The 12,430-nt window shown below is 44.0% G+C and overlaps 1 protein-coding gene across 2 annotated transcripts; it reads right to left on the bottom strand.

Annotated features, from left to right (window-relative positions):
- Window positions 1-1,455: 1,455 nt before the first annotated feature.
- Window positions 1,456-12,221, bottom strand: CEACAM18 (CEA cell adhesion molecule 18). Of its 2 annotated transcripts, none has more exons than XM_077861823.1 (7): window positions 12,086-12,221; window positions 10,273-10,629; window positions 8,809-9,081; window positions 7,551-7,826; window positions 5,967-6,105; window positions 3,781-3,842; window positions 1,456-3,496 (listed from the first exon to the last, which is right to left on the bottom strand). In XM_077861823.1, exons 1-6 carry the CDS (start codon window positions 12,135-12,137, stop codon window positions 3,818-3,820), a joined length of 1,122 nt encoding a protein of 373 aa, XP_077717949.1. In that variant the 5' UTR covers window positions 12,138-12,221; the 3' UTR covers window positions 1,456-3,496; window positions 3,781-3,817. The 2 variants fall into 2 exon arrangements, with proteins under 2 accessions (XP_077717949.1, XP_077718046.1); XM_077861920.1 differs by having other exon boundaries at window positions 3,793-3,842.
- Between the last annotated feature and the right edge of the window lie 209 nt (window positions 12,222-12,430).

The following is a 12,430-nucleotide window of genomic DNA, read 5'->3' as shown; positions in this document are numbered from 1 at the left end:
TGTCAGAATTCTTGGCACAAAGTGTATGCTGACCATATGCAGGATCCTTGTGCTTTGAGCACAAAAGCCTTCCTGAGAATTCTCTTGACTCTGGAGGGTTCCAGCAGCAGTCCTCACTCTCACTCTGCCTTCTACTGGAACACCCTCTCACCAGGCCTTCCTCTGCCTCTGTCCTTGAAAGTCAAGTTCAAGAGGTAGATTTCTGGGTTCAGAATGGAGTCAAGCAGCAGGACATGATCTTCCCCAATAGAGACAAACCAAACTTATGAGGAAGGTTCTCAAACATAAAAGTACGTATATATGTATACCCACATGAATTGACAAGTTGGTTCCCAAATTTACATAGAAATGTGAAGGACCTAGAACAGCAAAACAATCTGATGAAAGAAGAACACAGTTGGAGAAATAAGATTTTACAATAAAGCTGGAGTAATCAAGACACTGTGGTATGGAACAGAATAGAGTCCATAAATAAAGTGTGTATATATCGTTAATTGAACAAGTCCAAGCTTATTCAATTGGGATAGGAGGGACTTTTTAACAAATGGTGGTAGAACAAGTAGATAAAAATTTGGAAACCATAAGCCTTGACCCCTTTCTCATGTCACATGCAAAAAATTAGTCTGAGATTAATCATAAACCTAAAAGTAAAAACTATAAAGATTTTATAATTGTGTTGTCTAGTGTGATAGTCACTAGCCACACATGGCATTTAAGATGTGCTGTACTAGGGGTGCCTGGGTGGCTAAGTTGTTTGAACATCTGAGTCTTGGTTTTGGTTTTGGCTTAGGTTTGGCTCTAGGTTCTGGGATAGAGCCCTATGTCTGGCTTGCTCAGTGGGGAGTCTGCTTGTCCCTCTCCCTCTTCTCCTCCTTCTGCTTGCATGCTCTCTTGCTCTCTCTCTCTCAAATAGATAAGTAAATCTTTTTTTTTAAGATGTGCTACACTTACTGTGAAAAAAAGAGATAAAAGACCTCAATAATTTTTAATATTGATCATCTGCTGGAATTATAATATTTTAGATATATTGGGTTAAATACATCATTATTAAAAAGTAATTTCACCAGTTTCTTTTTACCTTTTTTTATTATAGCTACTAGAATTATGAAACTACATATTTAACTTGCATTATATTTCTATCAGACAGAATTGCTCTAGAAGAAAAATTTAGGAGAATATCTATGGGTATGCAAAGATTTTTTACAGGGCATCCACAACAGTCAGCATTATATATATATATATTTTTTTCATTATAAACTCCTGTTCATCAAAAGACATGATTGAAATGAAAAGGCAAGTCACAAAGTGGGAGAAAATATATATATGTATCCCTGAAAAGGGGCTTGAACTTAGAATATATAATTACCAGTTAATAACACAATAACCTAATTTTTTTAATGAGAAAAAAGACTCATTCATATATTTCATAAAAGAAGAGATCCAAATGGCCAGTAGGTACATGAAAGGTGGTCAACACCACTGGACATCAATGAAATGAAAATTCATCACAATGAAATGCCCTATCACATCTGCTAGAATGGCAGATGTGAAAATAAAAGCCTAAGCACACCAAATGTTGGAGAAGGTATGGAGGAATTGGAACTATTGTATATTTCTGGTGGGAATGTAAATAGTACAACCATGTGTTCTGTACAACAATGTAGTGGTTTTGTATACAGTTAAACATAATATACCCACTCTAAGTCCCAGCAATTCCACCCCTAGTTTTTATCCAAGAATGAAAACAAAGGTCCACACAAACATTTGCACGTGAATGTTTATAGCAGCATTATTCATAATACTAAAGGTAGAAACAATTCAAATGCCCATCAACAACAATAAAGCAACAACAAAAACAAATGCCCATAAATAAGTGAATGGATAACCAAAGTGCTATAGCCAAACAACAGAATACTACTAGTCAACATTAAAAGAAAAAAACATTTAACATTAATGACTTTCAAAAGCATATTGAGTGAAAGAAGCCAGATACAAAAGAATATACTCCAATTCCACTTAGATGAAGTCCAAGAAAAGATGAAACTAACCTATTGGAACAGAAATTCACAAAGGCAGCTGCCTCTCTTTTGAGAGTGTGTGGCTGGCAAATAACTTTAATGGCGCACAAGGAAACTCTGGGATGCAGGAAATATCATATATCTTGACTGGGATAGTAGTTACATGAGTGTATGTATTTATCAAAACTCATTGAATTATACATGTAAGATTAGTGTATTTTACTATATATAAATCTACCTTTGGTTAAAAAATAATAAAAATTTAACAATAATGGAAAGGCTTTAGATAAAATTCAACAGCCATATCTACTTAAGACTGTAAGGTGGGGGGATGATGCCTGGGTGGCTCAGCGGTTGAGCATCTGCCTTCTGCACAGGGTGTGATCCTGGAGACCCAGGACCAAGTTCTGTGTTGGATTCCCTACATGGAGCCTGCTTCTCCCTCTGCCTATGTTCTGCCTCTCTCTCTGTGTGTCTTTCATGAATAAATAAATAAAATCTAAAAAAACCCAAAAGACTGTAAGGTGGGGAGATGCAGGTTTAGATATAGAAATAGTATAATGCCCACCTCTGTCGATGGGTATATGCAGTGGTTAACTCAGGACGTGTTTGGTTTTCTATCAGGCAAATGAGATGGTTTCGGAAATATCTGTGAATCTATGCATTTTGACACACAGATATAGTGATTAAATAAGTGAGTGCAGAGATCACAAAAGGGCAAATCCATGAGAAGAACATAAGCATGCACACATCTATTTTCAATCTGCCTGTGCACATTGAAGATGATTCAGAAGACAATGCTGGTCAGCCCATATGAGGCAGGCTGTTAGCTGGTGGAAATGGGACAGGAGGCGCTAAAAGCCTTAGCTGGTTCTTCCTGCAGGTGATATTTTATTGTGTTTTAGCACAGCAGAGTGGTGCCAGGATGTGCGCTGGGCCCATAGCTTTATTGGGTTTTCTTTTCCTGATTATAAAAACAGTTTATACATTTTGTAAGAAAAAAAACCACTTTAGAACATACAGTAAAGTGCAAAGAAGGAAATTAAGAGATAGGACTGTTAATAGATAACATTTTCTGTATTATTTGTACAGGTGTGTATATATGTGTGTGTGTATATGTACACACATATATGTGTATATATGTACATATATAAGTATATATGTGTGTACATATACAACTGTAGAACAAATACATACATACTATACATATTATATCAGTCAATTAATCTATCCTTTTCATAATGATGGTCCTAGCAGGTACAACTTTATGTTATGCTTTTCTAACAATGAATTATAAGCATTTGTTGCATCAGTGAGCACCCTTCCCCAGCATGGTGTCTAACGATGACAGTTAAGCTCAATTTGTGCCATGTTCATTTAAGCCATTCCTGGTTGTTGGGCATTTATAGTTTGTTCAGTTTCCCGGTCACTGGCAATGGTCGTCTTTGCATCTTCTATGGTGTTGCCATGGTGTCAAGCTAAGGAAAAGGAGAAGGCAGAAGTGCATTTGTTGGTGGAGAAGAGGCCTTGAAATTACAGCACAGTGCACCGCATATGACCCACCCCAGCCTACTCCCCATTGCCCATTCCCCCTCCTTGTTATGGGCTCCAGACTTCCTACAGGAGCCTCCATCTCCCAACCTCAGGGCAACTGGGCCAGTTCCTTCTCTTGACTGTCTCCTCCACCTAGGCTCTGGACTGTCTCCAGCCTAACCCATCCCTATGGGAACTCTCTCAGCCCTCCTCCCTCATTCCACCTCACCTCCTTGCCCACCTGGTCTTGTCCTCATGGTCTGAGGTTAACACTCGTTTAACTGGCTCCGCCTATGGGGAGAAATCAGGGAAGATGTCATATCTCAGGTCTGTAGGAAACAGAGAATGCAGCAGAGTCCTGGGGAGATGCTGGTGTGGTAAGCTTCTTCTTTCTAAGCCCTCCTTGTGAAGGACCTCAGGAGTAGCAGGGGACAAATCTGAGAGCTTAACTTCTACACCAAGAGTCCTTCCTCCACATTCCCCATATGGTTCATCATTTCTGATGTCTTAAGGTCGCTGAAGGAAGATGTCATGGGCCAGCAGAGGTGGGGAGGTAAAAGGGGCTGAGTGTGCCTGGGGAAGGAGTTGGCACTACCTGGCCTAATTACTGGTGATAATAATAGTAAGTTATTTCACACCTATTATATTCCAGACACTATGGTAAATGATTTACAGACATTATATTGAACGCTCTCAATAGTCACACAAGGTAGAAATTTTAACCTCGTATTATGGATGAAGAAACAGTTCAGAAAGATAAAGGTACTTGCCTAAAGTCACACAGCTAGAAAATGACAGAGGCTAATATTCTGAACCTGGCCACTCTGACTCCCAGCCCTTTGTTCTCATGCATGCTAGCCTGAAGAACTAAGATCAAGGAGAATGTGGCACCTCTAAGGAGAATGAGGCAGTGGAGATGTTGGGTTCGCTCCTGGCTGTGATGAGGGAGTTATGACTGTCTAGTTAGCTTCTTTCAGGCTATAGAAGAAAAAGCAACATATATATATATATATATATATATATATATATATATATATATATATATATCCTAGAACCCCTCTTAAACTGCCTAGAGTTTAATCATGACTAGTTTGGAAAAGTACATTGGATGATGATATTATTAATAATAATACCTCAGATTTTGTTGAGCCCTTACTGTGTCCCATGCTTTGTTCCAAGCTATTTATCAGTGATACCTTACTTTATTCCCATAGTAGATATCCCTGTGAGGTCAGCACCAGTATCACTTGCATTTTACACATGGCAAACTAAAGCACGAATGGGCTGTCATCCTGATGGTCAATACTGTAGGCTTCTTGATAGAGAAATTGTGCAATGATCACAGATTGGCTCCATATCAAAATACTAAAATGATTTGAAAAAAGAATGCATCTTCTAAAACCTTCACCATCATCACCACAATCAATACCATCACCATTACCATCATTACCACCACCACCACCACCACCACCATCACCACCATCACCACCATCACCACCACCACTTTAGCATCACCAACATCATCAGTGTCAACATCATTTCCATCATCACTGCTATCTGTAACATCTACTGCAATAGGTCTCAAACAAGACAATTTTGCCATCCTTGGGACATTTCTAATGCCTACAGTCATTTTTGGTGGTATAAACTGAGATTGAAGAAGGTTATTCCTACAGATATCAAGTGGGTAGAGGCCAGAGATGCTCATGCTACAGTGCACAGGACAGCCTTATCCCCTTCCCCTGAAATAATTATCTGGCCCCAAATATCAATAATACTGAGCTTGAGAAATCCTGATCTACTCTGTACTGAGAATACTGATAATTGCTTCATCCTCCAAGAATTGTGTGTACCCCCCATATCTCCCTTCAGGGGGGTGTTACCCTTCATATCCTCCAAATGAGCTAAGAGGACCTGAGAGGAGTGTGATCTACTCAAGGTCACACTCAGACAGCTAGAGGCAGAGCTGGGATTGGAATCCTGATTAGAATTTTCCTCTGCCCAATCTCTTCCCCTGCTTAGTTGACTCTACTACCTGTTTCCCTGACTTCATGTGGTAACTAGTAACTACCATGTACCAGACACATGCTGGATGCTTGAAACCCACCCTGTTCATTCTCATGGATGCCCCTCCAGGTCAACTTCCATATCAACATCATAAACACAAAGAAACTGGGCTGAAAAGAAGTCACTGGGTGAAACCCTATTGCTGTGTAGAAGCTTGACTGCCTCTACACCCTCCCTCTCTGCCACTGGCTTCTGGTCTTCCACCTATCTGTCTGCCCCAAATGATTCCTGACAACCCATTCCTGCCTTGTCCCTTCCCCTCCTGTCTCTGCCTTCTCCCGTTAGGGGAGTGCTCTTGAGACCCAGTCCTGAGCCAGCACCCAACCCTCGACCCAGGGCAACAGGCACCTGATGGATAAATTGCTGATCAAGCCGTAGATCAGGATTCCACAGATGTAGAGGCTGCCCAGGACTATCATCACAATGAGCCACACCACTTTGGCTCCTGAGATGTAGAAACCTCTGTTTACAACAACAGGAATGTTCCCTGGAGAAGAGGATACAAGGGGGTCAGGAATACCACCACTCAACCCTTCGTTCACCACACATCTGTTCTTCAGAGATTTATCAATCAACATCTGATATGTTCTAAGTGCTAGGAATTCAGTGAACAAAACAAACTTCTTGCCCTCATGGGGCTGGCATTCCAGCTGGGAAGTGGACAGTTGACGACAAAGCAAAGAGATGTCTGATATGATTGCAGGCTGCAAGAAGTACTCTGAAAAAGAATAAACCCACTCAAGGGGATAGAGTGACAGGATCAGGGGTGCTGGTTACACAGGGTCATTAACCTATTGCACAGGTATTCACTGAGCGCCAACAATGTGCCAGGCACCATGCTAAGCACTGGGGACAAAAGGTGAGCAAACAGCTCTCCCAGCTTCTATCCTCCTGAAGCTCACAGTCCAGTGGAGTAAGAAAGGTGTAAATCAGTTGGTGCATAATCATTCACAGTTGGTTGGTCATGTCTAGTGTGTAGCAGATGCTTTAGTAAATAGTGTGGAGTGACCAGAATAAATGTCTTCAGCCCACATTCAGTTGTGTATGTGGCTTTCTCTAGGACAAGCCAGGCTGATAGATTCTCACGCATTGTCTGATTTAATTCTACCAGAAACCCTGTCATATAGGGACCCTTTTAATCTCGACACTACATATAGGGAAACTGAGGCTCAGAGAGGAGCTCTTCCTATATATACATTCATTCCCAAGCTAAGTTCCAGACATCACATCCACAACAGATCTCCGCTTCCCCTGACCTTTCTACTTTCTCATATTGAGGCAATCAAGCAAAATAGCTGTGGACATAGGCTGTGAGGTTGGATTGCCAGAGTTTGAACCCAGCCTCTTCTGTTGATTGGAACTGGAATCTTGAATAAAGCGCTCCAACTTCCCATAGCTCATTTTTCTTATCTGTAAGTGGAGGTGGTGTTAACAACAGTCGCTGTGAGGGTCATACAGGTTAGAATGGTGGCTGGCACACAGTAAGTGCCCAGTGAATGTTGGCTGACCATATCTTCCAGGGATCCACCCTTGCTCTGACCTGAGGTCTCTGAGGGCTTCATAGAGGAGGCAGCTTTGGACTTGGACCTTAGAGGATGGGGACATTTTACTCAACCATTGTAAGCATGGCATTGCAAGGTGGAGATGGCATTCACAATGACAGGCACTATTTAGGCAAAAGCATGGAGTTGAGGGATGCCTGGGTGGCTCAGCGGCTGAGCATCTGCTTTCAGCTCAGAGCATGATTCTGGGGTCCTCGGATCAAGTCCCGCATTGGGCTCCCTGCAGGGAGCCTGCTTCTGCCTCTGTCTATGTATCTGCCTATCTCTTTGTGTCTCTCATGAATAAATAAATAAAATCTTTAAAAAATAAAAGCATTGGGAGGAGAAGATTTGGGGAGCATGAGCCCCAGAGGGGAGCTGCTGTACTCACGGGGTGTCTGGATCTGGAATTCTCTGTACATCGTCAGCTGGGTCACGGGGTTGTCCACGATGCATCTGTATCTGCCCATCTGTTCCCAGGCCAGACTTGGGAGAGTGATGCTTGCATCTGAGAAGCTTAGGAGAGAGCCATTGTGGCTCCAATGATACTTGGGACTTGGAACAGAAAAGGCAGTACACGCCATATCCACCTGGGAGCCTATCTTAGCAGATAGGACACCTTTGAAGATACTGGGACTGGTACTCAGCAACACTTCATCTGGCCCATCTGCAGAGACAGAGCAGGAGACCAGAGCTATGTTTCTGACCTTGGGACCTTGTCTCTTTCCCTCAGCCCACATGTAGTCCTCCTTGACCAGGAGGTGCCCCTACGCTGCACCCCAATTATCCCCTAGACCCAACACACACAAGGCAACTGTGCCAACAACACAACTATAATTACAACATCTTCTGTTATCAAGCACCTACTATGAGCCAGCCCCATGATAGCTCTTCATGTCACAATAAAATACGAATAGAAGCAACACATCAGATTCTGTGTGTTTTTAGATTAAGGTGTGAAAAACATTCAAGACTTGTGCTTTTTCACAGTGGAAAGATGTGAAAGAGTTTGGTAAATGTGAAAAGTCCCAGAATGTTGGAAAGACCCAAGGTTCATTGTATTTATAAGTCAATGTCTTTGACTTACAAGACCTGTTTGAGATTTTGGGGAGGTCTGGCTAGGTTGTATACTTGCCTTGGCAGGAAATCAAAGGATTATGGAGAAAAGAGAATGTGTGAGACTTTCATTTAGCTTTAAAATAGAACTGTCTGTTTAAGAGTGCAGTCAGTTCAATCTGACTACAAAGGAAAAATGAAGGGGATTTTACCAAATTTAGAAAACCAGAATAAAAAGATCAATAAATCTGAAGGCTCAAGAGAATGTGGGATTTGAATATTTAATAAACTGTCATTTTTTAAGAGACTATTAGTTGTAAGCAGTCTCCTCTTTACAAAAGCCAGCTCTGAACAAATTTCGCACTATTTCTAATCTGAGGAGTAGGAATTAGGGTCCCTGTTTTAAATAGCAGATTGTTCTGTGCAGTGAGGGTGATTCTAAGTCCAAAGAGCTGAGATTCAAACCCAGATCCACTGGTCCATGGGCTGGCTCATGGTGTTTCCTCTCTCTAGTTCTGCCTGTCTTATTGTTATGTCACTGGAAGGCCCTGTGCCCACCACTGGCATCACTCTCATGGCCCCAGACCACTCACAGGCCACAGTTAGAGAGAGAATTTCACTCCTCCGAGGAATCTCCATGATAGTATCTATCTCACAATAAAGTGCTCTGTCTCGGCGGGTGACCCTGTGGATGATGAGGGTCTGGAGGTCCGGGGAGATTGTCATCCGGTCATTGCTGGATACCAGTGTGTAATCCACATACCACCTGATATTGGTGGCATTGGTGTAGCAAATGGCAGCCACAGAATCCACGTCCTCTACCACAGAGCTGGTGTTGACCCAGATCTCTGGGTTGCTTTCCAACTCTGGGGGAAATAGGAAGAAGTCATTAGGGTGGGGTCTGCCACCTTAAGCTCTGCTCCTCTTCAAAGGGGACTCTGGGGTAGGTTGATGAGAAGCCAAGAGTTGTAATATGGGGTGTGGGGTCTTGGCAAAGGAACACCCCTAGAGCTGAGAGGGACAGAAAAGTAGGGAGTGGGCATGAGTAGTTGAGATGTGGGCACTAGTCTGAGTGCACCGTCCTATGCTCTGGGTCATCACTGTGGCATCCACTACAATAATGGTGAGCTCCTGGGATGGGTATGTAGCCTAATGGTAGTTTCTGAACCCAGAACCTAAAATCAGAACACCCCCAACTGAGGAACCATGGGTAGAATTCAAAGTGACAGGTGGTATTTGGATTCTCTATAATAATTGCTCCCATTATCTAAGTCCCATTCACTTTACAAATACCCCACCCAATCATACAACAGACAATGGTAGATACTATCCTCAGGCTACAGATGAGGAAACTGAGAACACCACGGAGGGGAAGACAAAGGCTCAGGGCCATGTGACATATACACAGTCAGAGGTAAACATAGGGCTTCCTGTCTCCAAGTCCACATTCTGCCCCCTAGACCTATGGAGCCTCCAGGAGCTGTCTGTAGTAGATAGAACTCCAAGATGGACCCATGATCTCCAGGCTATATAATCCCTGCCCTTCAAATGTGGGTGAAACCCATGATTTTCTTCTAACCTACACAACATGGCAAAAGTAATGGGCTGTCATTCTAAGTGTTACCTTATGTCATATAAGACTCCTACTTAACAGACCAGAGAGAGAGAATTCAGCTGACCTTGAAGAAGCAAAGAACCATGACGTGAAATGCCCATGGACAGAGCCACAGACGAGCCCACAGCCCTGATTCAACACCTTGTGAGTCTCATAGCATAGCACTGTCCCAGACTTTTGACCCACAGGAATGTGTCATAATAAGTGGGTGCTGCTTGAAACTACTGTTTATGGCTCTGTGTTATGCAATGATGCATAACTGATACCCTGATGGAGCATGTAAAGGAAATGACTGACCCATCTCTGCGGGAGAAGCTAGCCTACCATCTGCTGAGGCCCACTGTCACCTTGGGGTAGAGGAAGCTTGGATAGTATGATCTCTAAGGGACCTCACTCCCAAAGCCCCCAGGTCCGATGGAAATAGGGCAGCCTGCCAACTCACCTTGAATTTCAAGCCAGCCAGTTGCTCTCTGGGTCTCATTGCCTGTGTCCACCCTTACAGTGTAGTTCCCTGTGTCACTAAATGCAGATCTCCTGATCACCAGGTCACCCAACCTGGTCACATTCTCCCGGCCGCTGAACATAGGCCCAGATAGCCAGGAATTGAAGGGAGGTTTGTAGCTGACAATCATATTTTCCACAGTGTCCTCTGCACCACGGTGCCAACTGTATTCCTGAGCATCTTGGGTGGCATTCTCGAGGACCAGGACAGTCCGAAATCCCTTGACTCCTATAAGTGAGTCTGGGCTGATGAACATTTGGCCAAAGGCTTGGTGGATCCCACAGGCCAGCAGACTGGCTGAAGAGGACAAATAGAATACACATACATGAGAGAGAGAGAAAAGAGAAAGTGAGAAGAGAGATTGATTTACACCATCCAGGCCATGATCCCCAGGGACAGTGGTAAACAAGCCATGAGTTTTTAGCTCCCCTGCTTGTCTCCTCCTCCCCATCCCCTCAGCCTCTGCCCTGGTCCATTCCATCCTCATCTTCTTCCAGCCTGGTTTCCTCTTTGGACACTCAGTCTCCAACCCATCCTCATATGACAGTTAGGTGGATCCTTATAAAGACCCAGTTATGACCCTGCTCTCCCCCTGTTCAGGTACCTTCCATGGCTCCCTGTCACTACACAGATAAAGTTCGAACTCAGCATGGTGTATAAGACAGTCTTAGAGAGAGCTAGTCTTTATGACTCTCATCTAGTCTCCTTTTGGATCACACCCACCCCACCTCATTATCCCATGAACTCCCTTATTCATGTGTGCATTTATGCATTCATTTATCAGAAGACATAGTATCTATACTGTGTGCCCCAGACATAGATAGCTCTCTTGATACCACATTCTCTCTTTTGACTTCAGGCTTTCACACATGCTGTTCCCTGTTTCTGGCACACAGAGCCCTGCTCCCTCCTCCCCATCCCCATCCCCTTTGTCAGCTCACTTCTACTCATCTTTAAGTTCTCAGGTCTGATATCCCCTCCTCCCTAGTCTGGGTCAGGTGGCCCCTTAGGGCTCCCCCAGCCTCCTGGGCCACCTCATCCCCATCCCTGTCACTCTGAGTCATCAGAGTCTGGAGATAGATCTCATCTCACTCTAGACTCTGAACTCCATGAGGCTGTCTCAGCCACCACCACATCACAGCATCTCTGAGCATGGGGCAGAACCTAGTGAGAGTGCTTGGCTGATATCAAGGGTGGGTGGATAAAGCCCCCCAAGACTATCTACACATGTCTTTGACTTAGCATCTAAATTCAGTGGAGTGCATGTGAATGTGGGTAATAATCTGTCATCACCTAAGACATGGAGATCCATTGTCTGTGTAGCCAAACACAGACTGGCTACCTCTGAGGCTGCTTTGAGGCAAAGACATCTGAGACTCTCCCCTCTCCCGACTCCAGGCCACAGAGTAGCCAGCAAGACATGAGAGTTGTCCCTGTCAGTGGGGCTGAGAGGTTCCTGGAGAGAAGTGAGGGGTTTGGAAGGAGTCCAGCTAGACAGGTGGGGGAGGGGATCAGGGCAGACTAGGCACCCAGAGGAGATGTTTTCTGAGTGGGGGTCCAGGTTCATCACTCCTGAGGGTGGATGGGGATGAACACTGTGCGTGCATGTGTGTGTGTGTGTGTGTGTGTGTAAGACAGAAAATGTTTCTATAGGTGAAGTACGCCCAGGTCTGTGAGCTCATGAAAGTCCGGATGCCAGCCTTGCCCCCCTCTCCTCTACCACTCCGCTGTCCTGTGGGTTCAGCTCTCTTACCTAGGAGAACCATCTTCCTCCATAGTCTGCATCTGGGTCTGGAAGGATCCATGGGTTCCACAGGTCCTCCTGGGCTAGGTGTCTGTCCAGGGGCTGGACAGCCTCCTCTGCTTCTTCACAGACCTGCATCTCTGGCTTTGGGCTGCTAGTCCCCACCCTCTTCCTGCGCCCCAGGGTGGACTCTGAACCATGGTGCAGGCGGGACTAGGGAGGAGATGCTTGGGGAATTGTTATCTTTATGACTCTGGGGTGCTTTTAGCTTACTATTTACTCACCTCATTTTTTTAAAGCTTATTTATAGCATTATTTAAGCTTATTTATACCTGGTCAAAAAAAGAAACCCTT

This window comes from Canis aureus, chromosome 1 (assembly GCF_053574225.1).
Source record: "Canis aureus isolate CA01 chromosome 1, VMU_Caureus_v.1.0, whole genome shotgun sequence".
In the NCBI taxonomy this organism is placed as follows: domain Eukaryota; kingdom Metazoa; phylum Chordata; class Mammalia; order Carnivora; family Canidae; genus Canis; species Canis aureus.
This window is presented reverse-complemented; position numbering and strand designations above follow the sequence as displayed.

Excerpts from the sequence above, each read along its gene's own strand:
- CEACAM18 (XM_077861823.1), bottom strand. The coding sequence starts at position 12,137 with ATGGATCCTTCCAGACCCAGATGCAGACTATGGAGGAAGATGGTTCTC. Across the intron at positions 10,630-12,085 it reads GAGGAAGATGGTTCTCCTAG|CCAGTCTGCTGGCCTGTGGG; the intron begins GTAAGAGAGCTG and ends TGTCCTCTTCAG. Across the intron at positions 7,827-8,808 it reads TCTCTCTCTAACTGTGGCCT|ATGGGCCAGATGAAGTGTTG; the intron begins GTGAGTGGTCTG and ends CTGTCTCTGCAG.